This window comes from Tachyglossus aculeatus, chromosome 16, assembly GCF_015852505.1.
Source record: "Tachyglossus aculeatus isolate mTacAcu1 chromosome 16, mTacAcu1.pri, whole genome shotgun sequence".
Lineage (NCBI taxonomy): Eukaryota > Metazoa > Chordata > Mammalia > Monotremata > Tachyglossidae > Tachyglossus > Tachyglossus aculeatus.
Genome location: NC_052081.1, coordinates 43,301,581 through 43,329,133, shown reverse-complemented (window position 1 = coordinate 43,329,133; position 27,553 = coordinate 43,301,581). Strand labels below are relative to the sequence as shown.

The following is a 27,553-nucleotide window of genomic DNA, read 5'->3' as shown; positions in this document are numbered from 1 at the left end:
ATGAAAGGACACCCCGTTCCTGGGCCCATCTTGGCAAAAGGGCCAGCAGCAGGAGGGAGGGCGGTCAGACTCCAGGCTTTCAGGGATGAATGCACCACACTAACTGGGATTGGTTCCCAAAAGCAGCAGGAGGTGAAGGGAGATGGAGGAGGGTGGAGGTCCAGAGCCAGAGAATGGGACAGCCTCAGACTCAATGCCCTCACTCCCACCCTGATGCCCATGACAGGGCCTGTGGCCACTGGTCAATCGCAGGGTGGGGGTGGGGGAGTGGAAGGGGCTGATGTCAGGCAGCGTGGTGCGATTAGGCCCAAGGAATGGGCTGTGGGGTGGGCACAGGCTTACTAAATCTAGGACTGCAATTGGGTGCCCAGGGGCTGACCAAGCTCCCAGCCTGAGGGTGGCACACGGTTGTGTGGAGACTTCGGGTCACTGAGTCTCTTCCCCCTGCCCACCCCATGCCCTGGGGTAGGTCCAGACTCTCCTGCAGGGGCAGCACCCCCCGGCAGGCCCACCAGACTCCCCCTTGGAGGGAGGTAGAGGTAATAGATTCTCGCCGAAGTTAGGTTGGGGGGCAGGTGTCGGAAAAGCATGAGCACCGTGCTCGCTCGGGTTTCGGCAGAGATCCAGCATCCACTGTAGACGCGCCCCAGGTTCTGGGGGCCGGCCAGCACTCTACCCTCCTCTGTTGGGTCTGAGGGCCCCACCCTGCTTCCCTCTCCATCTGCCTCCAATACGGTGTCCACTCCAGTGGCCAAGGAATGGTTCCTTTCTGTTGAGGCTGAAGGACACAGGGAAGGCCGTGTCTATGCCGAGCGGAGTAACTGGCTTCAGCGGTCCACATCTCTGAGTAGCTCAGCCCTTCCTCGAGCACTCTACCCTGAATCACCTATTTATTTCAGGCAAAATGGTGGGGGTTTTCTGAGATGACCCAGTTGGATGATTCAGGATAAAATATGTATTTAGGCCTCAGTTGTCCAGATACTCTGCAGGTGTAGACCAAGGATCCATGCGCCATTCTGGGGCCGATGCCAACAGGACTGGTTTGAGCTCCTCTTTCGATTATTGTAAGCTCCTGGAGGGCAGAGGACCCTCATCTTCCTACCGTCATATCTGCCGAATGTTTAGCCCAGTGTTTGGCACCCAGTAGATGCCCTTCACTGATTGGCTCTCTACAAACAGCTGCTTCTCCTATTGGGGAAATGAAGAGGAACGGTCCCACGCCGGCAGGTCTAATAACCTTACGTTTGATGGTTCAGTTTGGCCTGTGGGGGCCTCCCAGGTCATGGTGTCGGGGCCTGGTGATCGGGCTGGGGTTTGGAGAGGCTGGTTGGAGGTTGATGGGTTGGCGGGTGCTCTCCCCTTCTCTTTCGCAGGTGAAAGTAGCAAGTTGAAGCCGGAGCCTCGAGGGGTGGCCCCAGGCCTATGGGGGAACCTGACTCCATCCCCCCTGCCAGGTTCGAGCTGGATCGGGAGTCCTTTGTTCCCTAGGGTCCGCAGACGGTCCGCATGTGCTGTCACCGCGGTGGGGAGCCGAGCTCACTCTTGCCCTTGGAGCCATCCCGGCTGCACTGACCTGGGCCACGGACCCGGCCTCTGACCCCTTGGGGGAAGAAATGGGAACCAGAAGGGGGAAAGAATAGATGAGGTGGTTTCAATAGATCTGGGAGACAGGGAGACGGACACACACACACACACACACACACACACACACACACGACACGCAACCTACCCAGGAGCCCCGTACTCACCACGCTGATGGGCCCGGGGTTATACGGCCGTGCACACGGTGCTGACGGCAAACTCCGGCTCACTGGCCACGATGTCTGTCTGCTGGAGGTTGCGGTCGTACATGGGATTTTCGAATGTTGCCCTGACGCCTGTGTTCTCGTGGCCAGCATAGCCATTAAATGGGACTTTGGGTCTCCTCCTGGGGAGAGGGAGTTGGTTAGGGGACTGGGAAGGAGCTCAGCCTGCTTGCTACAAGCCATAGGTGGTGGGAAGGGCAGTCCCTGGGCCTGCACCCCTGTGGGCCTCTCCACCCTACAGAGGAATATTATATTCCCCTGTTAGACTATAAGCTTTAAGGGCAGGGCCCATCTGTTCCCCAAGCGCTGAGCCAGGCAAGGGCTTGCTCACCCTCTATTGTAAGCAGCAGAACCTATTTTCAGGTCTGTCCTCCCCTGTGAAAAGGGAACGGGTCATTGTTATCCTGTTCATCACAGGCGCCCAATACAGTGTCTTGCAACCGGTAGGCACTCAGTAAGTGCTGCTGCTGTTGCCATGTGCTTTCTCTGACATGTGTGCATGGGGTTCAGGGCCTATGACTCACGGCAGCAGGGATGGGACACAATGCTTACCTGTGCTTGTACAGGTAAAGCACGAACCCTGCAATAATGAGGGCAATGAAAGGCACGAGGATGGCGGCAGCAACGGAACTGCTGTTGGACGCGAAGTGATGCCCTATAGACTCTGGGTCATTTTCCAGGAGTTCGAGGTCTGTGGGAGGAAGAGAGTCATTTCAAAAGCCCATCCAGGCCCCTGGCTTGGCAGCCACAGAGATGAGGTTCAGCCCCTCTTGTCCTGGAGATCTTTAACCAGGGGATGCTTGGAGGCTGGGGAATATATTAAATTACTTTTGGGAGCTATTTGACTTTGGCCCGGTTGGAATGAGACCCAGGGTTGGGCAGTGGATCTTCAAAACAGCCTTGCAGATAAGGACATTAACCAGCCTGAAAGATGAGGTAACTGAGGCACAGAAAAGTTACCTGACTTGCCCGAGGCGACACAGCCAACAAATGGCAGAGTTAGGTCTAGAACCCACATCCTCATCTATTAGGCCATGTTACTTATCTTTGTTGTATTGTACTTTCCCAAGTGCTTAGTGCAGTGCTCTGCACACAGTAAGTGCTCAATACCTGTAATTGATGGGAAGCATTGAGGCCTAGTGGAAAGAATATGGGCCTGGAAATCATAGGATCTGGGTTCTAATTCTAGCTCCACCACAGGTCTGCCGGGGGACCTTGGGTAAGTCACTTTACTTATCTTTGCCTCTGTCCCCTCACCTGTAAAATGGGGATTCAGAACCTTTTCTTCCTCTTACTTAGATTGTGAGCCCCTTGTGGGACAGGAACTGTATCCAACCTGAGTATCTGGAATTTATCCCAGAGCTTAGTACAGTGCTTGCTGCATAATAAACACTTAACCAAATACTGTTATTATTATTATTATCATTATGACTGATTGAAAACTATTGTTGACTCAGGCTTGTGGCTATCTGTAATAGGGGTGTGCGGGGAAGATCCCACAGGGTACTTAAAGGACTTTAGGAGCCCCCGTACCCCGGGATTTCCATATCCGGCTCCTAGGGCTTCCCAACCTTCCTCCTGCGTCAGTGGGCCCCAGTAATTTAGAGCCACACTGTCCTAGCTGGGAGCATCCCTCAAGTGTGTGATCTACAAAACCAGTGGCAGTGGTCCCAAAGGATGACCTAGATGCAGACACACATTACAGAGTTTTCCTCCAGGATAAGGAGGGAGCTAGGCTTTGAAATCCCTCTACTCCCTTTAAAATAGCTCATTAAAGTTTGACTTTGTTTCTCTGCTCAAAGCCTGGTGGCAGCTCAGGATCTTCTCCTACACATTGCAGGAGTAGGGGAGGAGGCTGCTGCAAACTGCGAGCCCACTGCCTCCTTGGGGCTGGGTGGAGGTGGGCTGCTGCTCCCCTCCCCTCCACCAACCTTTGGCTTTCTCACCCCTGCCCCAGGGTAAGCATCTATAACTCTCTGACCGTCCTCTGTTCTGCTGTTTGCTAGAGCCACTGGTCTTGGGGTTCAAATGCCCTGAGGAGGGAGGAGGACCAGATGCAGCCAGAAAATTGGGGAGTAGGGCTCCTCACTCCCTGCTCAGACCCATCTGGAGCCTGGTTCCACACCCGGCCAGAGCTGGAACAAGGAGCTAATGTTCTCAGATATCTGGGGAGACCAATAGGGAGAAAAGTCACACCCTCTGGTCCTGGGCACCCTGTGATACATGCACCCCCGACCCACCCACCTCTCTCCATTTCCTAGGGAAAACGTTACTTACCGAGTCTCTGGAGGCCAAACTGCCCAAAGCCCTTGCCACGGACAAAGCCCTGGTAAACGAATGTTCCACTGGAAGACTCCAGTGAGACCTGCAGCAGAGGCCGGGAGGGGGCAGGGAAAGGGGAAGGGGAGTTTGGAGTTAATGGAGGCAAATTCAGCATCTGTACAAGGCCTTCTGGTTGGGCAGTGATCCGTTGAAATGCAGAGTCACCGACCCAGTTCTGCCCATCTAATTTGGCTGGAGCTCTTACTAGGGTCGACTCCAGATGATCGGGGACCCACCCCGCGGGGAGCTCTATCTGGAAAAGATGTTGATGTCCACAGTGGGTACAGAGGGGGCCTGGGGACCCTGCAACAGGGAGATACCTGATCACTAAGGCCACTGTGTTGTTAAGGGCCCTGCCAGCTCCTTAGTCCTTGGGGAGCACGGGAGGTCCCCTAACCCTGACTCAGCCCCGGTGCTGGATCCCTGACCTGCTGCTGGTGAGGTCGGGCCCAGCCCTCCAGTCCAGCAGCCCCTGTCTTCCCGGGGCCTAGAGCTGGGCTGGGAGGAGGGGCTGACCAGCTCACCATGGGACCTTGCCCAGTGAGGGGTGGCCATGGTTTCCCCGGGCTGCTGGGCCAGAACAGTTTGCTCTTCCCAAACGGCCACTCCAGACCAAGCTGACCTCTTTGGGGACCATCTCCTGCAACCAAGAGGGCAGGGGCTGGGGTGCCCTGGGCAGGAGGGCTGGCCCCATGTGCCCCATGAGTCTTGGGGGAAATTCTGGGACCGGGGGCTGGGTGCTGTGTGGGAAGGGTTGGTCAAGGCCAGACTGGTTCAGCTATGGCCTAGTGGGAGGGGCACTGGGCTGGGAGTCAGGACACCTGGGTTCTAGCCCCATCTCTGCCGCTGGCCTGCCGTAGGACATTGGGCCAATCATTTAACTTTGCTTTGCCTCAGTTTCCCCATCTGTAAAACAGGGATTTGGTGGCTGTTATCCTTTCTGTTTAGAGTGGGAGTCCCATGTGGGACAGGGCCTGTGTCTGGCCTGATTATCTTGTATCTACCTCAGTGCTAAGCCCAGTGCTTGGCACATAGTAAGCACTTAAGAGATACCACTATTATCATCATCATCATCAGTTGTCTTGGATTTCCAGCACTTGAACTGGAAAGGAATTTTCTGTTTCCCAACTGATAACATGATATCCTTATATGGTTAGTTTCTTCATAGAAAAGTGAAGCAGACATTATGGCAGTGCAGGTGCAAGGGCATGCAGGGAGCAGGGGACTGGGCTCAGTGACCTTTCAAAGCCCTCCTGGCAAAGCCCAGGAGTCTCCGGTCCAGTTCTGGTTTTCAAAGCCTCACCAATGAGGGAGGCCAGCACTGGCAGGTCTGCCCAGAGGAGCCCTGGAAGCTTAACCCAGCCAACCACTCCCATGCTGCCGCCTCCCTCTGCCCAGGGACTCACGTGCCCGTCTAGAGCCCACTTGTCATCCTTGAACTTGTTCACAAAGATCTCCACGGGCCCTGTGATCTGGTAGACCTGCAGGAGGAGATGGGAATCTTCCTTCTTGTACACACCTGGAAAGAGAAAGACGGGCTTGGTGGGACAGAGATGGGCCTGGGGTCACGCCAGGTGAGCATGTGTCCGGCAACATGGGGGTGTGCAACTAGGCCATGTCTGTCTGTAGGAAGCTGGCCACATGCATGTGTGTGCGTGTGTGTGTCCTTTCCCCAGATAGACCAAAATACAATGATTGATGGATTGATGGAGTAGTTGGTCCACTATTATGGAAGCTCCTTGCAGATGGGGATTATGCCTACTAACTCTGTTAAGTGCACGCGCCTGCTCACTGAATAAATACGATTGATTGTGCCGCCAATCCATCAAAGACGGTGTCTCCCTGTTGGGGAGATGTTCCTAGTCCCTGTGGATTCCTGGCAGGGTCTGTGTTCCCCTCTCTGGCCCAGGACCACTCGCCCTGGATCCCTCCAGCTGGCCCGTCCATGGTACAGATGTGCTTCTTTGTGCTCTGCACAAAGAAGGCATTCAGTTAGTACTGTTGATTGATTAGGCTAGGACTTCCCAGACTGAGCGAGAGCAGGGCTGTGGCCCTCGATCCCACCCAGCACAAAAACAGAATCAAAAGCAGTTTGGACAGCCCAACCCCGAGGGACACTGGAGTACGGGCTGCCCAGGGCAGCTACCCTCCCACTGCCATCCATCTGTACCATGGATGGGCTGGCTGGAGGGATCCAGGGCGAGTGGTCCTGGGCCAGAGAGGGGCACACAGACCCTGCCAGGAATCCACAGGGACTAGGAACATCTCCCCAACAGGGAGACACCGTCTTTGATGGATTAGTGGCACAATCAATCGTATTTATTCAGTGAGTATTGTGTACACAACCCTGTACTAAACACTTGGGACAGAGCACAATATAACAGAGTTGGTAGACACTTTCCCCACCCATAAGGAGTTTACACTCTAGCAGGGGAGACAAACACTTTTTTTTTCCTATGGTATTTGTTAAGCACTTACTATGTTCCAGGCATTGTACCAAGTGCAGGGATAGATAAAGGCTAATGAGTTTGGACACAGTCCCTGTCCCTCATGGGGCTCACAGTCTTAATCTCTATTTTACAAAGGAGGTAACTGAGGCACATAGAAATTAAGTGACTTGCCCAAGGTGTCACACATTAATATACATGTAAATAAATTAAGTTATGTACACAAGTGCTGTGGGGCTGAGGGTGGGAGTGAATAAAGGGTGCAAATTTAGGTTCAGGGGTGATGCAGAAGGGAATGGGAGAAGAGGAAATGAGGGTTTAGTTGGGTAAGGCCTTTCAGAGGAGATGGGATTTTAATAAGACCTTGGGGGCTTGTTCTGATTTAATGCGTGGTGGCGGTGGGGGCGGGAAAGGGACTACGAGGGAGGGGCCCGCATGAGAGGGTGGCAGTATACCTGAGACCAGCAGCTCCACGCCGCTGCGGTCGATGACAGTGGCGTTGACCATGCTGGCGGCCGGCTGGAAGCCAGTCACCCGGAGCATGGCTGGCTGCTTTTTGCCCAGGTACTCGTAGGAGCCTTTCCACAAAGAGTCCCTCGCAAACACGTCACTGGGCACTGGGGACAGACAGAGTTGGCTGTGGTCAGGGCCAGAGGCCTGGGTTCGAATCTCAACTTCACCTCTGGTGGTGGGGCTCTCCCCGTCTGAGCCCCTTCCACCCTCCAGACGAGGGGGTCAGAGGATGGAGCTGTTTTCTGAAGAGCAGTGGCCAGTGGACAACTTCCCAGGTCACTCCTGTTGTCCCTGGGGTTCTGCATCACCTCACAGGTGGGAAGGAAATTCCCACAGGACAACCTAGAAGATTCCCCAACTCTCCCCTGCTCTGCATCTCAGCACAAAACCCCTTGCCTCCAAGAAACTGTCCCGGATTAACATCAGATAAAGCCATGGGAAAAACGTTGAGTTAATATTGCTCTTGTGACCACAGGCAGGGCCCCCCTGCCAGGCCACATGCTCCAAGATCCCACATCTGCCACTCCAGACCCATTTGCCAGCCAAAGGTGGGCAGTGGGGAAGGGATGGGCTCCCCACGGAGGCATGGCAGGGCCATTCTGAGAAACCCTGAGGCCCTTGTTCACTGTTCTCTGATCTCCAGCTTGACCTGTGAATGCCAAGCCTGCCAGGGGCCTCAGGGAGGCACCTTCTCCTCTGCCTAGAGACCAGGCCCGAACTCTGGGGGTCGGGCACCAGGACTTGGAGACAGCTCCTGCTCCCTCATGCTGTCCCTTCCACACCACATATGCAGACAGCACAGCAATCTGTCACCTGCCACCAGTCCATGGGTCCACCAGGCAGTGACGCTTCCCGTAAAGGTCAGTGTGACTGCCCTGGGTGTTAGATCCTGGGGTCAGAAGTCATTCACTTGGCTATACCATGCCACCTCGAGCCTAGACTCATTCACTGGCACCGAGAGAACCAGCTGGACTCTGAGATGGGAGAGAAAGGAGGTTGCCCCCACCTACCTGACATCCTGGTGATGGGTGGCTCTCGGGCAGTGCTGACCGGTCGTCCGCTGGGCCGGACTTCGGCTGAAGGGAGGGACAAGAGACTGGTCATTTGATCCTTTACCCGGGAGGGCCACAAGGCTCAATGCTGAGCCAGCTGCCTCCCATCTTCTGGGGAGACACCAACAACTCCCCAGCCTATGGTCCCTCCAGCCCAGCGGGCACACTGCATTCTGTGTGTGTGTTCATGTGTGTGTGTGAGACATATACACACACACACACAGTGACAGTCCATGCCTTTATCAGCCCAGCCTTATGCCTGTGTGTTGGGGTGTGTATGTGTTTGTATATCCAGGTTTTCTCCTCTGTTACTGTCAGCTCCTCGAGATAGGACACAAGCTCTTCTCTCCTTCCCTTGCCCCTCTGCAGCACCCAAGCCAGGGCCAAGCCTTCAGGAGGAGCTTGGAACAGAAGGTTTGGCTCTATTACTACTCTGGAGTAAAAGGGCCCTGACCCTCCAGGGCCCAGGTACCCACTCTCAGGCCATCAGCTCCTGGGGGTGACCATCCCTCCCAGCCCATCCCAAGCAACTAGCATCCTCCCTGCTCCGGGCCTGGGGTGACCGGGACTCACCCAGGCAGACGGGCGGTTTGCCTGTCCAGCTGCCATCCGCCTTGCAGGTTCTGTGCTCTGAACCCCCCTTAAGCAAGAAGCCGGGCTGGCAGGAGTAGATCAGTGTGTAACCCATGGACGGCAGGTCCAGGGCCCCCACGTTGGCATGGGGCGGTGTCTCCGGCTGCTTGCAGTGGTGAGCTGGAATATGGGAAACCACCATGGGCTTGGAAGGTCCTTGGCCTTGCGGAGGTACCACCCTCCCCGTCTCTGACCCCAGGAGGTCACCTGGTTCAGGCCCGTCTCTCGGCAGGACTTGGCTTGAATAGATGGGACTCTCATGTGGAGGCCCCAGCCTCCTTTGCCATTCCTGCCCCCATGGCAGCCTTCCACCAGCCCCGAGGTCTCCCCTGGGCCTGTGGGTGGAACTTACGGACACAGTCTGGCTGGACCCCACTCCAGGTGAGGTTGGGGAGGCAGGTCCTGGTGGTGGATCCCTGCAGCAGGTAACCTTTCTGACACTTGAAGAACAGCAGGCTTCCGACCTGCAGTAAAGAACACAGCACACTCTCCTCATGGGGCTACTTCTCCCCCAAGGTCATCAGATCCAGCCCCGTCTCGTACCCGAACCATCCGGGCCCGATGTGATTCTGTCCTGGGTTTAGAGACCTTCAAGGAAGGGGGCCTTTTCACCTCTCTCAGGTGTCTGTTCCACGATGGATTTCTCTCAAGAGCTGGGAAGTTCTTCCATGTGCCTATGCCAAGTCTTGCTTACTGCAGCTAAAGCCCTTCTCCTCCTTACGGATTGTCCTTAGTGGCCTTCCAGCCCTTCCTCTTCGGTGGTCAATCAGAGATAGCTCAGAGCTTCCTTTCCTTTCCATAGGGATCTGAAACCTGGGACCCCATTACATCAGGCCTGAGTGGCAGGTTCCTTGTCTAGAAAGCCACTGACCCCTTCCCTGATGGCACCTGATGGTCCAAGGTGGGGCCCTGTTTACAGGAGGGGCTGGTTGGATGGTCTGTTCCATGGCTAATCCATAGATAGTATTTAGTGAGCACTTACTCTGTGCAGAGCAATGTACTGAGTGCTTGGGATAGGACTTAGTAGACAGGATCCTTGTCCTCAAAGAGTTTACAAGAAGTAAGTGGGCTTGAAGGGAGAGAGGGGAAGAAAGGGAGGAAGGAAATGATCCACAGGGCCCAGTGAGGATTATTACCTGGAAACCTTGGGAATTGTTCTGACTCCCAAACTGTGGCACGCCGGGATCGGCACACATGGTGAGGGTCGGGTCTTTGGCATGGGAAGGATCGTGGAAGAGAAATCACCCATCACAAAGTTTTCCCAACTGTCCCCTCTTCCCTCTCCCTCCCCATGCCCACCCCACTGGATCCCCCACCCTTTCCCTGCAGCCCTTTCCAAAGGGCCAAGTGGGAACCCCCACAGCAGAGGCACTGAGAAGGGGTTCTTTGGCAGTCTGAGCCAGGCCCAGAGAGGGGGCGTCACTCTCCCAAGGTCACCCAGCAGGGGGGAGTCAGGACTTGAACGTGGGTCCCAGCTGGAAGCTCATGCTCCCCTCACCTATGCAGCTGGGCTGGCTGCCACTCCACACACCATCCGACTGGCAGAATCTCCGGGAAGAGCCCACCAGAACCAGGGGGGGCAGGCAGGAGTAGGAGACGGATGATCTGTACGAGAAGCCTCGGTCCTCCCTCTTCCCTTGGGGTGGGATCCCCGGGTCCCCGCAAAACACAGCTGCAAAACGGGCCAGAGAGACGGACAGACCCTCTGTCATTCTACAGAACTTCAGCTGGGACTGAGCCAGCCCTCTGCTAAAGGCAATCGAGTTCACAGCAAAACCCTCAGCTTCCCCAACCAATCAATCCATTTATCGAATCAATCAATCCATCGTATTTATTGAGCACTTACTGTGTGCAGAGCACTGTACTAAGAGCTTGCGAAGTACAAGTTGGCAACATATAGAGACAGTACCTACCCAACAGTGGGCTCACAGTCTAGAATGCCGGCTGTGTGCAGAGAACTCTACTAAACACTTGGGAGAGGCCAATAGAGTAAGTAGCTACAATCCCTGCCCTCAAGAGCTTACAATCTACTATGTGCCCAGCACAACAGTACTAAGTACTTGGGAGGACACAATAGAGTTAGAGGTCTCAATCTCCAATCCAGTGTTCAAAGCACTGCTCAATGAGGTGTTTGAACAGAAACAAACTTTCCTGACTCTTGAAGAGATTGATGATGGGGAAAGAGAAAGAGTCTTACACACATGCCCCGCCTTACTTTCCCCACTCCCTCCCTCCCTCTCTCTCTCTCCCCCACCCCCAACCCCCAGAGGGAGGGGGCAGATCATCTACTTACGGAAACACTGCGGAAGCTCCCCGCTCCAGGTCCCATTCCCCTCGCAGGTCAGAATGGCCGGCAGCGAGAGCTGGTAGCCTTCCACACAGGCGTAGCTGATGCTCGATCCCCAGCGGTAGTCGGAGCCCACCACTCTGCCGTTGGGCACTGCTTGGGGTGTTTTGCACAGGATCGCTGCCAGTGAGAATCGTCACGGTGGTATGTGTTCAGCGCTTACACTAGGCTCTGCGCTGAGGTTGATACGAGGCCACCAGGCCATTCAGACACAGTCCCTGACCCTCCCGGGGCCCCCCAGGCTAAGACGGAGGGAGAACAGGAAATTCAACATAATCCCATTTTACAGGACTGTTTGCCAGAGTAACCAGGTCGCTGATAGCCCAGAATCTCAGATCCCCTCTTGACCCTGCCCAGAGTGGGCCTCGGCAGCACTAGAAAACCACCTCTGCTGGGAAGCCAGCCCAGATTAACCCTGCCCGGCTGCTCTGGCCCCTCCTGCCAACCCAACCATTAGGTGCCCTCTCCCCTGCTTTCCTCCATGCCCTTCCCCACCCTCACCTTTACAGACTGGCTTGGTGCCGTTCCAGGTCCTGTCTTTGGTACAGCTGAGCGAGGCAGCCCTGACAGTCTCCATCGTGTGCCCTGGGACACACTGGTACGTCACGGTTTTGTTGTAAGTGAAATCGCTTCCCAGCCTGATGCCATTGGCAGGAACCCCGGGATCCCCGCAGTTTATGACTGGGGAGGAACAGAGACAGGCTGGGATCGGTCAGAGCCTGGGCGGCCTCCCCTGAGCTCTCCCAGCCCACCCTGACACAGCCCATCAGCACTGGTCTCCGTGTGTACCTGTGGGGCAGGCCCCATGTCCCTCCCCTCCACAGGTGGGAAACACCAGACACTGCAGGCCCACGAGGGCCTTCAGGCACGCTGACTGGATCTGCATGGGCAGGCCTATTTTGGGTCAACTGACTAAACATGAGCCAGAATCACTCCAGGCAGAGCTAACTGGGGTTGGGGTGGCCAGAACCATTGCCAACCCCGAGCATCAGATGTCAATCAAATGAGCTGCTCAGCCAATCAAGAGGCAGATTGGAGGATGTCATCAAATGGCAAAAATTTCCTGTCTGCAACAGCTGTACCTAACGGTTCCGAACCCCAGCATCAAGCCCCCTGTTGGGGGTTGGCTACCGGACATGGCAGTACCAGGTCCATTAAAAAGTCTAACCCTGCTTGGGTCTGCCCCGGGCGTGTCCAGCCCATCGAGGACCTGGAAGCCCTCTCCTAGAACCATGGGCCCCGTTTCCCGCACACTGCCTCCTCACCGGAACACTCGGGGGCACTCCCTGTCCAGGTCCCGTTGACTGTACAGTGGCGGCTTAGCAGGCCAGTGGAATAATAGCCCTCCCGGCACTCATACGTGATGGAGCTGGAGAAGACCAAGCCATCGCTGAACACGACTCGGGCGTTGCGGGGTGTCCCCGGGTTGCCACATGAGATAACTGGAAAGAAGAGCGGGTCAGACTCAATGGTCCCATGGCGGGGGGGACGGCCAATATCGTACTGTCAGATCAAGCACAAGCTTGTTTCACATGGGCCTTACAACAGTCTAATCGGGAGGAAGAACAGATTTTGAACCCCCAATTTTACAGAACCCCCATTTTGCTTTGCAATGCCTTGGCACTGGGCTTTGGGGGCTTTGGATTGCAACAGGGTATCTGTACTGTGATGAGTGGAAAGAGCCCTGGCTTAGGAGTCAGAGGTCATGGGTTCTAATCCTGGCTCTGCCACGTCTGCTGTGTGACCTTGGGCAAGTCACTTCACTTCTCTGTTCCTTAGTTACCTCATCTGTAAAATGGGGATTAAGACTGTGAGCCCTACATGGGACACCATGATCACCTTGCATCCCCCCAGTGCTTAGAACAGTGCTTTGCACATAGTAAGCACTTAACAAATGCCATCATTACTACTATTATTATTAATGCCCAGACCCCCACCCACCCCCCCATTCAAACAGGATTGTGGATAGGAGCGAAAAAGTGCCCCCGAGGGGCATCTCCCAAGTGTATTAATCATAGCGATGCACAGACTCTTCAATGAGAACCCGCCTCTGTGCAGAAAAAATTCCCGACTGCAGGGTCCCAGCATCCCAGGCAGTCTGTAGCCCTAGAGCCTGAAAAGATTTTTGCTGTGTTCTCTGCTGCTTGTTTTCTCGATGGATTTTTGTTCTCTCAAGATCCTTGGGGAGGCTCAGTTTGCCAGGCAGAGTTATCCCCAAGGTCATTGATGATCTCTGATTACATTCTGTCTTTAATTTCCTTTCTTCTCCAGTTTTTTTTTTTTATATATTTGTCACTCCAGCTACAGTTTAACTCAGCCTTGCAGACAGAATCAATTACTCTGGCCAGGGGAAAAATGTTCATCAGCCAACTGGATCTGCATGGCTTCCATCCCCATTTCCTAAAGCCCCATCCTCCTTCCCCTTCTTCCTCTCCTCTCCTGGTCATGAACCTATGGAACAGGAGCAGGTGTCTGCAGCAATCATCTCAATGATACCATTCAAAGACCTAGGAAATCCAAACCCGGAGGTTGTTTTTTTCTTTCTCCTGCCTCCCACTCTTCACTGAGGCCACCTTTTGTTCAGGCCTGGTCTGACTTCTTTTAGACCTCAGGCACAAGAGCCTGGCCATTTTGCCCACCCTCACCCAAGGCTCTGACCCTCACAGACGTTTCCCAGGGGGCCGAAGTGATCCAGAGGCTCCTTCTCAGGCATCAGCTTGTATGGCCAGTGGATGCAGCAGCCAGCTAGAGGGCTGACCGGGTAGGGGAGTAGATGGCAATGGTTGAGACTTGCATTCTGAGAGAAACTCACAATGACTTGGGGCCTTGGATCCAAGCCTGGCCACCCACACTGACCTCGTGGCTCTACTCCAGGGGATGTGGGGGTGTGGGGGTTGGTTACCTCCACACTCAGGCTGTGTGCCATTCCACGAGCCATTTGGGCGGCACGTCCTTTCTGACGACCCACGCAGGGCAAAGCCTGGCTCACAGCTGAAGCGCACGACGCTGTCCATGCTGAACTTGTCCCCCAAACGGATTCCATGGGATGGGATTCCTGGGTCTCCACAGACTCCTGCACTGCTCCCTGTTGGACAGAACACACACAGATGCTGTCAGAGGTCAGCCTGGGCTTCCGCCAACCAAGACAGAGGGCATGCCTTGTGTGACCAAGGGGAGTTGCAAGGGGCACCCCTGGCTGGAGTGCTCCAGCCAAGCTAGGTGGTTTTTATTTTTCAATTGGTATTTGTTATGTGCTTACTATGTGCCAGGTGCTGTTCTAAGCACTGAGGTAGATACGACATAATCAGGTCCCTGTCCCACATGGGACACAAACTCTAAGTAGGAGGGAGTTGGACTTAATCCCAATTTTACAGCTGAAGTAACTGAGGCACAGGGAAGTGAAGTGACTTGTCCAAGATCACACAGCAGAAAATGGAGGAGCTGGGACTAGAACCTAGGTCCTCTGACTCCCAAGACTGTGTTCTTTCCATTAGGCCTTGCTGTCTCCTCTGTGGTTCTAGCTAAAGTGGATTTTGGGGGCCTGAATACCATGGAGGCAATTGAGCCTTTTCCAGTTAAAAGAGATCCCAGAATGTACAATTTAGCCCACATTATTTGGGCACCACCAGGGTCTAATTTCCTTAGAAGAGTCCAGGAAATTCAGGCCAAATGGAACCTGGAGGCTTTTTTTTCTGGTGTAAATTCATGCAGCCATCAGGCTAGATGAATGGTCTCTGATTATCCAGATGATGATTGATTGTCTGTCCCACCTCACTTTCCCCGAGTCTGGTAGAGCTGCCACTACTCTTCTTCCACCAGCCTGATCAGGATCAGAAGTTAATAATAATAACAATAATAACTGTGATATTTGTTAAGTGCTTACTATATGCCAAGCACTGTGCTAAGCACTGGGATAGACATGAGAAGCAGCATGGCCTAGTGAAAAGAGCATGGACCTGAGAATCAGAGGTCCTGGGTTCTAATCCTGGTTCCGACACTTGTCTGCTGTGTGACTTTGGGCAAATCACTTCACTTCTCTGTGCCTCAATTTCCTCATCTGCAAAATGGGGATTCAATATTGTTCTCCCTCCTACTTAGACTGTGAGTCCCATACAGGACCTGGTTATCTTGTATCTACCCCAGGGCCCATAGTAAGTGCTTAACAAAACCAATTATCATTATTATGGTTATTATTATTATTGTTGTTGTTACAATACAGTCAGATCAGATGAGGAGGTTCACAGTCTAAGGGGAGGAAAGACCTGATATACTTAACTGCCATTTTACAGTTGAGAAAACTCAGGCCCAGAGTAGTGAAGTGAATGGCCCAAGGTCCCATGGTAAGCTAGGGATGGAGTCGGGAATAGAATCCAGGTCTCCTGACTCCCAGTCCTTTGCTCTTTCCACTTGGCCACCCTGTTTCTCGAGGACCTGGCCCCTCTCTCAGTGTGGATTATAAGATTCAAAGATGAGCCCCGGCGGCTGGAATATGGCAGTGGTGCTCCCACCCATTTTCTGTCACCTGGACAAGGTTTAGAACTCCAAAATGCCCACCTCCTATTTCTTTCAGCCCCCTCCCCCTAGCCCCTACACCTGGTCTTCCCAGATATAAGGCTTTCACAAGCAGGTGGGTTGTCTGTGAGGCTCACCCTCAGCCCTTCTTGCTTGCCACCCCATGGAATGACACTGGACTGGACTAACTTCTCCATAAACCAACTTGACAAATTCCCTCAGATCTGTTCAATCAATTTATTATATTTATTGAGCGCTTACTGTGTGCAGAGCACTGTACTAAGCATTTGGGGAACTCCAATATAAGAGTTGGAAGACAAGGGCCATGCCCACAAGGAGCATACAGTCTAGTGGGAGAGACAGACATGGATATAAATAAATTATGGATACATATATGTACCTTTTTGAAGTGAGCCCCTCCACTTCTCCTCCTTTCCTCTCTCCCTCCTGTCCTCCTTTATTGCTCTCCCTTTGTCTTCTGCACACTATCACTTTGGTCAGGCCTTTTGTTTTTGGCCATTGTTCCCTGCTGGGCCTCTTCTCCCTCAACATGAGCAACTGCTGCCTTTCCTCACCTCCCTTGCCAATCGCTCATGGATTCTGCTGCCAGCTGCCATGTCCTGGACTTTGAAGGTGCCTCCTCAGACAAGTCCTATGAGGATATGCTTTCCCAGACCATAGTGGCCAGTTGATCACAGGACCACAGTGGCCAAAGGATCTCAGGTTCCCCAGGCTCAGGGTCTGCCGGGGCTGGGTCTTGGGTTTTCCCAGAACTGGCAGATGCCAACCCCGCTGGCAGTAACAGCCGGCACTGAATTTGACTCAGTCTGAGGGCTCTGAGGGCATGTCAGACCTGGGACTCTCCAGTGTTGAAAGCATCACAGAGGGAGGAGCCTCCAAGGCTGAGGAAGGTCTGGGAGAAAGGGGAACGCAGAGGACCTCCAATACAGTGCTCTGAACACAGTCATCACTCACCACAGTGCTCTGCCCGCAGTCGGTGCTCAGTGAATGCTGCTGAAGATAATTTGCATCTGAACAACTGTGTAGACCTGGTCTTGGCTTGGCCTTGACATCCTGCCCACCAAGAGGGGAGAGAGGCTCCATCCCCATCTGAACTGAAGTCACTTATTTCTGCGATCACTGCCCCCTGCCCTATTGTGAGGATACTGGCTTTTGATCCCCATGACTGATGGCCCGAGAAAATGGGGCCATATTTTACATTAGAGGAGGCTGCTTTGAAATGTCTCCAGAGACCTCATTTTCTCAGTGATGTGACTTTAAAATGTCATTTTTATTCTTTCGTTGCTGCTGTTGCTATTAAGGAGCTGCTGATGCTAATGGAAAAACCTGGATTTAGAAACCCCCACTTTCGTTTTCTCGGTTGTTTTTGGGCCTTGACTTTGAAAAGCAGAGACAGCTGCATAAACAGAGACAGGGAGAGAAAGACACACACGAGGCAGTCTCTGCTTTTGAGCATTTCAAGAAAGAAGAAAGGTCTTCGCTTGATCCAATTATCTTGAGCCTACTCAGCACTTAATAAATGCCATCATGATTAGAGTTCAGCAAAGAGCAGATTTGTTCCTCTTTTTCCTTTTCGATTCTCTCACTCTCTGTGTGTGGCAGTCTCCCCTTCCTCTCCTTTAAATAGAAAGTCAGTGATTTTCCTCCCAAACCAAATTATTTTATGTCTGTTCTATCTCCCTCTAGATTTGTAAGCTCACTGTGGGCAGTGCACTGCCCCGTCTACAAACCCTGCCGTATTCTCCTGAGTGCTTAATTCAGGGCTCTACAGTAAGTGCTCAATGAATAACACTGATTGATTTGATTGCTATTCACCAAGAACCTCACATCCACTTCATTGTCAACTCCTTGAGGGCTGCAATCATGTCTCCTAACTCGTTTTTACTCTCCCAAGCATTTAAAATGGTGCTCTGCACAGAATAAGTGCTCAGACAATATGATCGATCAACTGATTCTTCCCTTGGAGACATCAGATGGCCCTTTGGTCTCCTCCTAACCTTCAGCTTGACACTACCACCTGTCCAACAAGTCCTGCAAACCATGGGTCTGTTCCCTCTTTAAAGCACAACTTTCTTTTCCTCCGCATCCTTCCCATCCCTTCTGGTTGGCCCTCTGGATCTGCTGCAAAATTCCACATCCAGGGACTTTTATCCGAAAGTTCAGAGAAACATCTAGGATTCACTGAAAGTTATTATTAATCCAAGCAATGCCAGAGTGGCTCTTCCAAAGCCTGGCTCAGCCATTTCCTCAGCTCAGCCAATTAAGAGTCCACTGGAGGCCTTGTTATAACAGGAAGGCCCCATGGTTTTATACAGAGAAAGGCCACTGGCCACTGAACATCTCGAAGTAGATGAGATATCTACTTCCCCAAGAGCTTGAAGAGAATTGTTTCCAGAACCCGTGGCATCCGAGGCCTTTAGCGGCGAGCACAAGCTGAGAGAAGCTGGACTTCTAGGAAGTGTTTAGTCCTCCTCTTCCTGTTCTGTCCCACCTCCCACCCTCGCCCTGGGGTCCTCCCCGCCCTCCACCGGCTCCGCACCTGCACAATGAGGAAGGGAGCCGCTCCAGTGCCCATCCAGCTGGCACACGCGGGTGACGTTCCCCATGAGTCGTCTCTTTCCGACACAGCTGTACCGTACGACGGAGCCCACAGTGTAGCTGTCCCCCAAGATCTGGGAATGAGGTGGGGAGCCCGGGTGGCCACACGACACCACTGGAAGCAGAACGTTTGGGGGCCAGGGATCAGTCCAGGAGGAAGCCTGGGGAAGTGGGCATCTGGTCTCCCGGGGACTCTGACCTGCAACCAGGGGCCTGTCTATATGCCCTCATGGTAATCCAGGTGGTAGCTAATAATAATTGTGGTGCTTGTTAAGTGTTATTAAGGGCCAAGCCCTGTGCTAAACACTGGGGTAGACAAGAAATGATCAGGTCATACCAGATACTGCCCAAGTCCCACCTGAGGCTCACGGACTTAAGAAAATCATCATTAACACCAATATCTTAGAAACCTAGATGTCACTTCAAGAGGTCATCTGGTCCAACCCTCTGCCTCCCAGAGAGAACTGCATCTGACATTAATTTTAGTGTCTCCCACTAGATCATAAGTTTCCTAAGTGCAGGGATCATTCCACTTATCTTTTGTCCACCCCCCAAATGCTTACTTCAGTGCTCTGCACAATCAATAAATGTCATTGCTTGACTGATAATCTGGGTCCCCTGAAAACCGTCTAGTAAATGAATGGGTTTTATGTCCCAAACTAGAGAGGAAATTCAGGTCCACATTTTCTCTCTAGGCCCCTTTAGACTACAAGTTCAACTTGCGCAGGTATCATTTCTACTAATTCTGTTGTACTGCCCTCTCGGAAGTGCTTAGTACAGGTATAAGTATACCTGCGTACTTCATTTCCTCTCCCAGAGCACTGAAAGGAGAATACTCTCTGTGCACAATGGGCATTGCTGCTCCACTCCAGAAGCAGCCTCATTTGAGGGATAGGCCTAATGGATGGGATTGGAGGTTGTGGGGAGGAGGATTCTCTGGTTAGGTATAGAGGGACTAGGAAGGGAATTCTCCGTCAGGGGATGGGGATGAACGGTAGCAGGGGGAGCACTTACAGAGGCACTGGGGCAGGGACCGGTCCCAGGTACCGTCTCCCTGGCAGGACAGGACATGAGTCCCCAGGAGGTGGTATCCGTGGCTGCACTGGTATGATACGGTGCTTCCAAAGCTGAACTGGGGAGCCCCGCTGGGCTGGACTTGGCGGACGCTGTGCTCTCGGTGGCCGGGGTCTGTACAGTTGACGACTGCAAGCCGACCATGGTGGGGAAGGGTGTCACTCCATGAGACTCAAGACTGCAAACTTCCCCATCTCATCTCACTTGGTTGGGGGGGGGGTGGGGGGTCCCGTGAAGGGACGGCAGAATGCGAGCCTGATGCTCTGGGGGCCTGGGGCCCTCTTGCAAATCATCCTGGGTCCTTGGGGTATCCATGTTACCCTCCTTTAAGCACAGTGGGGGCCTCAGAACAGTCAACTCTCGATTGTCAGCACCATTACAAAATTAAACCCCAGACAATAAACAGGGGAGGTGACTGGGGCCCTGGCAGGGATTGGTGGAGTTGGGGGACAGCCACTCACCTGACTGGGGAAGCCTGGGGGAAGGGAAAAGGTTGTACGGAAGGCAGGCCCCGCAGGGGGGCCCGCTGAGAAATCTGGTGCAGAAAATCCAGAGCAGATAATTGAGAGTTGGCTGCAAGTCCCCCCTTCTAGATAGTCTGCCCTAAGTTCCTTGTGGGCAGGGATCGTGTCTACTAACTTTGTTGTATAGCACTCTCCCAAGAGCGTAGTATAATGCTCTGCCCACAGTAAGTGCTCAGTAAATGCCATCGACTGAATTCTCCACCACAGTTCCTGCAGGTCTCGCGGTGGGCCATCTTCCAGCCAGGGGAAAGCTATGGATGGGCTTTTTTTTTTTTTAAAGGCAGGAAATGCTCTGCTAATGTTCTTGGTTGCCATAGCAACACATTCAAAGTGTCTATAGGGGATGGGCTCCCCCCACCACTGGGGTTTTGCCCTCTTCCTGCAGCTCCCCACGTGGACGTGGATGGCGGTTTGGTTCCAGAGCTCGGAAATGGCTCTGGCAAGGCTTTGCTCTCTGGTGATACTAAGTGGGGCGGGCAACAAGCAACATGGCACCACTGGCACCTCAGGGAGAGAGGAGGGATGGGGCAGGCAGGGACCTAGGGATTGGTGCCTGGGATGGTGTTTTCCCATTGGCCTTTCCCCGCCTCATGGAGATGGATGCATCATAGGTGGGGCAGAGTATGCTCGGAGTGCCGATGTTACTGGTGTCATATTTCCCTTCAGGTGCAGGGAGGTGGTGGGGTAGGGGTGGGGGGCTTCTGACTGCATCTAGCTAATGCCAAGGAACCTGGCCTCCTGGCTACCACTCAGAACAAAGACAGCCCTCCACAGAGCTTAGAAGGTTCCCCAGTTCTCTTTCCACTGGGCCTCCTGACCATCCTTCTGGCCCCTACCCACCCTCTCACCCACTCTCTACTATAGTGAGTCTCTCCACTATGGGTGTCCCAGTGCTCTCTGACAGGCACCTCTCTTGAAGTATACCCTCAAGCCTCTCTGCTGTGCTGGTTGGAGAAACCCAGGCCCCTGCCCTCCATAGCATGGCCCTATAGGATGGTTCTTCCTCCTCTCTGCATCCACCTTCCATGCTGCCAGCGGGCCTGCCCCAGTGCCCACCCCGACTTGCTCACCTCTCCCAATTCCCACCCCTCCTCAGAGCCCTGAACCAAAGGAACGGGTGGAGAGGGGAATGGACACTCACCCCTGCAGATGGGCAGTGCGTTACTCCACTGGCCATTGGCCAGGCACTGTGCCTGGGCAGCCCCTTCTGCCACATAGCCAGTGTTGCAGGCGAACTTGACCATGTCGTTGAGGTTGAACTGGGTCCCCTGGGTGAAGCCGTGGGCTGGGTTGCCTGGGTGACCGCAGGTGATGGCTGCAATGGGAAGGGGGAGGTCACAACTCTGGGGCCTTGACCACCCTGGCCGGCCCTGGGGGGAGCATGCACGGAAAAGACGGAATGATTTGCTGCTGGACAGGAGTCAGGGCCACCTGGATCTATGCTGTGGGATTTATAAATCTATTCCAGCTCAAAGCTGGGGAGGCAGTGGGGGGTCTAGGGAGAAGACCCCAAAACTGGGCATTAGGACACCCGGATTCTACTCCCAGCTTGCTCTGGGAACTCGGGCAACTCCTTAATCTCTCCAAACCTCAGTTTCTTCATCTGTAAAATGGGGGCCAAATACCTGCCTCTCCCTGAAACTTAGCTTGTGAATCCAATGTGGGACAGGTACTGTCCCTGATCTGATGATTTGTATCTACTCCCAGCACTTAACACAGTGCTTGACACATAGTTAAGTGCTTATTTATATTAATGTCTGTCTTCCTGTTTAGACCGTAAGCTCATTGCGGGCAGCGAACATGTCTGCCAACTCTGTTACATAGTACTCTCCAAAGCACTTAGTACAGTACTCTGCACATAGTAAGTGCTTAATAAATGCCACTTATTATTATTACTACTAATAATGATAATGATGGCATTAATTAAGCTTATACTCTGTGCTGAGCACTGTGCTCTGTGCCAGGAGAGATGTAAGACCATCAGATTGTACACAGTCCCCATTCCACCTGGGGCCTGTAGTTTTAGACCAAAGCTCTACTATAACCCCACCTCCTCCAGGAAGCCTTTCCAGATTAGCCCCACATGGTTCAAGCACTCCAGCCACTCCAATGGTCTCCAGATGGGGAGAATTGAGGGCTTTTTGTTCTTTCCAGATTCTTGGCGTGCCCTAGCTGGAAGGATTTGGAGAGCACACCCGGCTGCCAGTGCTGGATGCAGGAGCCTCATGGGGTTCAGATTCACACCCGTCTCTCACTTGTGCCCAGGAATGCTCTCTTGGGAATGGCACGTTGGCCTCTCGCCCCTCCTCCTTCTGCCTCCTCTATCAGCTTCTTGGGGGCAGGTCTCTGTTCTTCTCCTCTCTGGGCCACTTTTCTCCAGCCAGCACAGGACTTGCATACTGCGGATGCTGAGTGACCACTAGTGGACTCTAATCATGTTCAAAGACTTTGTGTTCATTGCAATCTGCAACCTCCTGAGGGGCAGGATCCACAGCTTCTGCTAATCTTGACTCAGGTATCGGAGGGTGGGTGAGAGGAAGAATCGGGGAGGTGATGGGCTGCCCCCTTTACTGTGCAGGAATCTGGTCTGGATGGTCTCCATTGCCAGGGTTCTTCAGACCAGTGCACCTCCTGTGAGTAGCAGCAGGGAGCAGGGAAGGGTCTGGGCTGCAGGGTTATGTGCTTCTCTCCACCCCCACATCCTGAGTTTCCCTAGTGCTCTTCCTTCCTAGAGTGCTTTCACAACAGTGGCCTCATCTGCCATCTTGACATCCCTGGGGAGCAATGCTGTCTCCACCCACTTCACATTTGGGGAACCAAAGAGATTAAGGTACTCGCTCAGGTTCACACATGTAAGTAAGTCACTGAGCTGGGACCCTATCTCCTAAGGTGTGCACACTGTGCCACCCTGCCTGTACCCACCCACCTGCTATGAGGACCTACACAGGGCACAGCCCTCCCTAGACCCATTCTCCTTTGAGATCAGGCTGGCCTTGGCTTTTGGGGTCGGGCAGGGAGATGCCCTCATATAGGAGGTTCCAGGGCACCCCTAGGAAGGCTGGGGGTGTATCCCTTCACCATGAACCTGGTCCTTCTCAGCTCTGTTGGCAGGCCAGTCTGAGACTGGGAAACTCACTGCCTGTTTGATCTCACTGTTCAAGGCTGAAGTCGGGGGAGGCAGGGATTTGGACCCACAATCCCCCGGATTGGCCCAGGATCCCTGACACCGAGATGCCGAGGTGATCCTGAACTTCCATTTGGGACCCTTGCATCTGAGTGCCCCAGGCGCTGCTCCAGCTTGGGACGTGGCCAGTGACTGAATGCCGGATGTCTGGGGGCAGCAGACCACATACTTACGCACACAGACAGGGGTCCGGCCAGACCACTGGTGGTCCTGCTGACAGATGCGCACCGACATCCCGATCAGGCGGAAGCCGGGGTGACACTGGTACACCACGCTGCCCCGGTAGTTGTAGTTCTCGCCGCTGACTTGCCCGTTGACGATTGGGTCAGGGGTTCCACAGTGACCAGCTGAAGGGGCAGAGAACATTTAGAGGGAGGGGCTTCAGAAAGGGGCTCAAGAGATCCCTTGTTCCGGCCCCCTGCCTCCAGCCAGGTGAATGCTTGTACCCTCTGGGACTCCTCAGCCTCCCTCCACCACCTTATCTGGGGTTCAATTCCTTTGGGGGCCAGGGAGTTCTTCTGCTTGTCTAATTGCAATCCCTCTTGCTGTGATCTAAACTCAAGTCTCAGTGCTCATTTTACACAGCTGCCCCAGGCTCATTTTACAACATCCTGGCTCTTGACATTGGGCTCAGGCGGGCTTCGTGGGGAGAGAAGGGGAGAGAGCTCCAGTAGCCTGCCCTGAGGGAATCTGGGGACACGGATGAGAAAACTCTCCTGCATTACACGGATGGTTACATGGATGTTTACCAGGATAGTTATGCAGATTGGGTTTCTTGCCTATGTTACACAGATGGTTACCCGGGCAGATTACATGGATGGGATATTCACCTAGGTTACACGGCTAGCCACACGGACAGGTTACAGGGACAGCACCCTCGCTGAGGTTACCCAGATGAATTAAGCGGATGGCTACACAGGTTATATGGGTTACTACACGGCTGGTTATACAGAGTGGTGACAAGGCTTGTAACACAGAGAGGATGCCTGGATGGTCATGAGGATGGGATACTTGCTTAGGTTATATGGATAGGTTGTGTAGGTGGCTACCTGGCTGATTACATGGAGGGGTTACTTACCCAGGCATTTCACGTCCGTGCCACTCCACAGCCCGTTGGCCAGACACTCGCGCACACGGGAGCCCACCAGGGTGTAGCCAGAGTTGCAGGCGAAGATGGCGGTGGCCCCGTAGACCGCCAGGGTCCCTATGCGGCTCCCACTTGGGGGCGTTGGGAGATCTCCACAGGAGATTACTGAAAGGAATCCCAAAGCACCAAATGAGCCAGTGTCATGGACAGGAGCCCCAGAGAGGCACTCTAACCCCTCTGGGCTACCGGGCTCTGGCCTGGTGAGGGTGGGACTGGGGCCAGAGGTGCTTTGTGGGCATGATGGGCAGGTGCAGGTGGTAGGGAAGCAGAGGGAGGGTTGTGTGGGCTCATGGGGAGACTGGAGGCAGGTTTAATCCTCTTTAGGGCCTCGGAGTACCCCTTCGTAGATTGGGGAGATACCCAGCCTGCCTCCTACAAGGTTGTACTCCATGATTAAGAGTCCAGAGCGTAGTGTGGACTCTCACCTCTCCCAAATTCCACCAGCAGTCCACCCCTGTCATGCCCCCTCAGCCTCCAGTTGCAAGAGGAATAAAGGAAGAGAGGAAGAGGGTGGGGAAAGAGAACTTCTTCTTGTGTACTTTCCCCTACTCTCTATACACCTGAGGGCAGGAGGGAACGTGTGGGGATCTACTAGGTTCAGAAGGCTCAGCCGTGTCTCCCAAGGGCAGATCGGCACTGAAACCATCTTGAACCCAAACATACTGGAGAGTGCGATGGGGATGGGGTGGAGGGAAGGGGCCTGGAGTGGGGGGGACTGAGACCCTCCCACCCCCAAGAGAACCCCGGCCTTACTCTGGCACGTTGGCATCGAGTCTCCAATGCTCCACTTGCCGTCGGCCTGGCAGCGGACGACCCTCTGGCCAGTGTAGTAGTAGCCAGGGTCACAGATGAGCAAGAGCTGGGCATTGAACTGGTACTGGACCTCGAAGGTCAGTCGCCAGCGGCCGTGCTCCACCGAGATGCTGCTGATGTCCGGGCAGCTCACTGCTGCAGGCCCCGAGTGGAGGAGGGAAACCGAGGTCACGCCCAGCCTGACGCCCACTGGCCCCCCCACATGCCGCCGCATCCCTGGCTTTATAGGTGGGCCAGCAGAGACTACCTGACTCTGCTGTGGGGGCCTTTGGGGACAATCGGGGGTCCTGTGGAGGTCCTGCCTGGCCTGGCTGGACCAGCAGCCGGTGGGAGAAAGCCATCCCAGAGCTCGAGGAAGCCAAACTGCCGAAATGATCCATGGGTCTGAGTGGGGTTGCAATGATTCCCAGACCTGGGATACACGAAGGTTACCAGAGGGGTACTGGGTGGTCTGGCCCCCAACCCCAGGGAAGGATGATGAAGGGGCAGCTATGCCTCAGAGCCTCCATCCACCTAACCCATGGCCATGGCTGGAGGTGGAATGTAAGGCAGGATAGGCCACAGCCCACCCTCATGCCGGCCCCGCTGATGGGCATACGCTCCAGCTCAGGCATGGGATTCCCCTCTGACTGGTGGGTGGTGCCAGGCTCAACCTGTGGGCAGCTGTACTCAGGAACTGGCCCAGCGGCTTGTAGAGCCTTTCCCTGCCTCAGCTCCTGCACTAGACACTGGCAAAATAACTCTGCCTGCATCTGGAAAGCTGGAGGCGGCGGGGGCAGGGGACTACTTTGTGGGCTGGCATCTAACTGCAAGGCTGGAGTAATCTAGTAAACTAGGCAGGTCCAAGTCACTCACCCACGCACGGGGGTGGGGAATTGCCATTGCTCCACCGCCCCGACTGCAGGCATTCAGACGAAGAGTCTTCCCCCACCGGGAGATGGAAGCCCTTGTTGCAGTGGTACTCGGCCTTGGTCCCCACGGTGTACTCTCTGCCAAAGACAATTCCGTTCTTGGGGGCTCTGGGAATGCCGCAGGAGATGGCTGAGAAGGAGAGGGAAATGAAAATCTGATTGACATGCACAATCACCCCACCACCAATTCCCCCAATAATCATCCAAGGAGAGAAAGTTGGTCTCCTCCAAGAAGCTTTCCCCGACTAAGCCTTCATTTCCCCTACTCCCTCCTGCGTCTCCCTTGCCCTTGAATCTGTCCCCTTCAAGCACTTAAAATCTACTCCACCCTCAGCCCCACAGCACTTACGTCCATATCCGTCATTTATTTTAATGTTTGTCTCCCTCTCTAGACTCTAAGCTCCTTGTGAGCGTGAAATGTGTCTACCAACTCTGTTGTACTGTATTCTCGCAGTGCTTACTACAGTGAATGCCCAATAAGTAGCATTGATTGATCCTCTGAACTGATATTAGAGGAGGGAAACCCCTTCTCCCCATTAGAGCGGAAGCTCCTACTACACAGCAAATGTGTTTTGTGCTTCGGTTATACTTTCCCAGGCTCAATAAGTGCTCAACAAGTGCAAAAGCAGCTAGAGGGATGCAGGCTAGACTGAACGATAGCTAGCTCCACAGTCGAGGATGGGGGGGATTCTGGGCTGGGAGACTGAGGCAGTTTGTAGAATCTTGACATTTAGGATCAGGACTTCTTATGGGAATGTCAGGGTGGGAGAGTTGGGGAGTTTAGGAGAAGAGAAAGAGATGCTGCAACATTTAAGCCGCTGTCTAGGGCACAAAGCACTGGGGACAGGGAACGTGTTTACCAACTCCGTCTTATTATAGTCTCCCAAGTGCTCTGCACACAGTAAGCGCTGAATAAATACCACTGATTGATTATTAGTGTGGGGGTGGCTGGAGTTCCCAGGGGAACATCGTACAGGCTGTTCTCACCATGGCCAGCAGGTGGGGCTGTGGTCCCAATAAATGGCTCTACGGGTCAAGCTCGCTCATTTTGCTCTCTTCCCCCCTCCACTTTGTTCCTCAAAGAAGGCTTCTAAATCCTCAGTCTACCTGGTGCTAGAATTGGGCTAGTTGCCCCTGCAACTAGAAGCCATCAAGTCCACCCTTGGGTCAAGGCCTTGTGCTCGATTTCAGCCGGCATGACTCTATTGAGACTGCATTTATTTGAAGCTCCTTGTGGGCAGGGATACTGTCTGCCAATTCTGTTGTGTTGTACTTTCCCAAGAGCTTAATACAGGGGTCTGCACAAAGTAAGTGCTCAATAAATAGCATTGATGGATTGATCGCACCCCCATCTGGAATAATAACAATTATCATTATTTTTATGGTATTTATTAAGCACTTGAGTGTCTAGCACTGTTGTAAGTGCAGGGGTAGATACAAGTTAAATCAAGTCGGATGCAGTCTCTGTTCCAGATGAGGCTCACAGTCTAAAGGGGAGGGGAACAGGCATTTAGTCCTCATTTTACAGATGAGGAAACTGAGGCACAGAGAAATGAATTGACTTGCCCAAGGTCACGGAGCAGGCAAGTGGCAGAGCCAGGATTAGGACTTAGGTCTTTTGACTCTGAGGTCTGGGCTCTTTCCACTAGG

At 53.7% G+C, this 27,553-nt stretch overlaps 1 protein-coding gene across 1 annotated transcript in view; it reads right to left on the bottom strand.

Moving 5' to 3' along the window:
• Positions 1-935: 935 nt before the first annotated feature.
• Positions 936-27,553, bottom strand: part of CSMD2 (CUB and Sushi multiple domains 2) — a 313,956-nt gene continuing 287,338 nt past the window's right edge. The window contains exons 54-75 of the mRNA XM_038758637.1: positions 25,848-26,033; positions 24,933-25,127; positions 24,111-24,284; positions 23,206-23,379; positions 20,990-21,163; positions 19,265-19,453; positions 18,192-18,365; positions 14,022-14,204; positions 12,385-12,561; positions 11,621-11,800; positions 11,066-11,239; positions 10,271-10,444; positions 9,909-9,982; positions 9,125-9,236; positions 8,713-8,892; positions 8,098-8,163; positions 7,030-7,191; positions 5,534-5,646; positions 4,083-4,170; positions 2,358-2,496; positions 1,749-1,927; positions 936-1,600 (exon numbers count right to left, since the gene is read on the bottom strand). Coding sequence (XP_038614565.1) covers positions 1,768-1,927; positions 2,358-2,496; positions 4,083-4,170; positions 5,534-5,646; positions 7,030-7,191; positions 8,098-8,163; positions 8,713-8,892; positions 9,125-9,236; positions 9,909-9,982; positions 10,271-10,444; positions 11,066-11,239; positions 11,621-11,800; positions 12,385-12,561; positions 14,022-14,204; positions 18,192-18,365; positions 19,265-19,453; positions 20,990-21,163; positions 23,206-23,379; positions 24,111-24,284; positions 24,933-25,127; positions 25,848-26,033 — 3,248 coding nt within the window. The 3' untranslated portion in view covers positions 936-1,600; positions 1,749-1,767. The remainder of the gene's footprint in view (positions 1,601-1,748; positions 1,928-2,357; positions 2,497-4,082; positions 4,171-5,533; positions 5,647-7,029; positions 7,192-8,097; positions 8,164-8,712; positions 8,893-9,124; positions 9,237-9,908; positions 9,983-10,270; positions 10,445-11,065; positions 11,240-11,620; positions 11,801-12,384; positions 12,562-14,021; positions 14,205-18,191; positions 18,366-19,264; positions 19,454-20,989; positions 21,164-23,205; positions 23,380-24,110; positions 24,285-24,932; positions 25,128-25,847; positions 26,034-27,553) is intronic.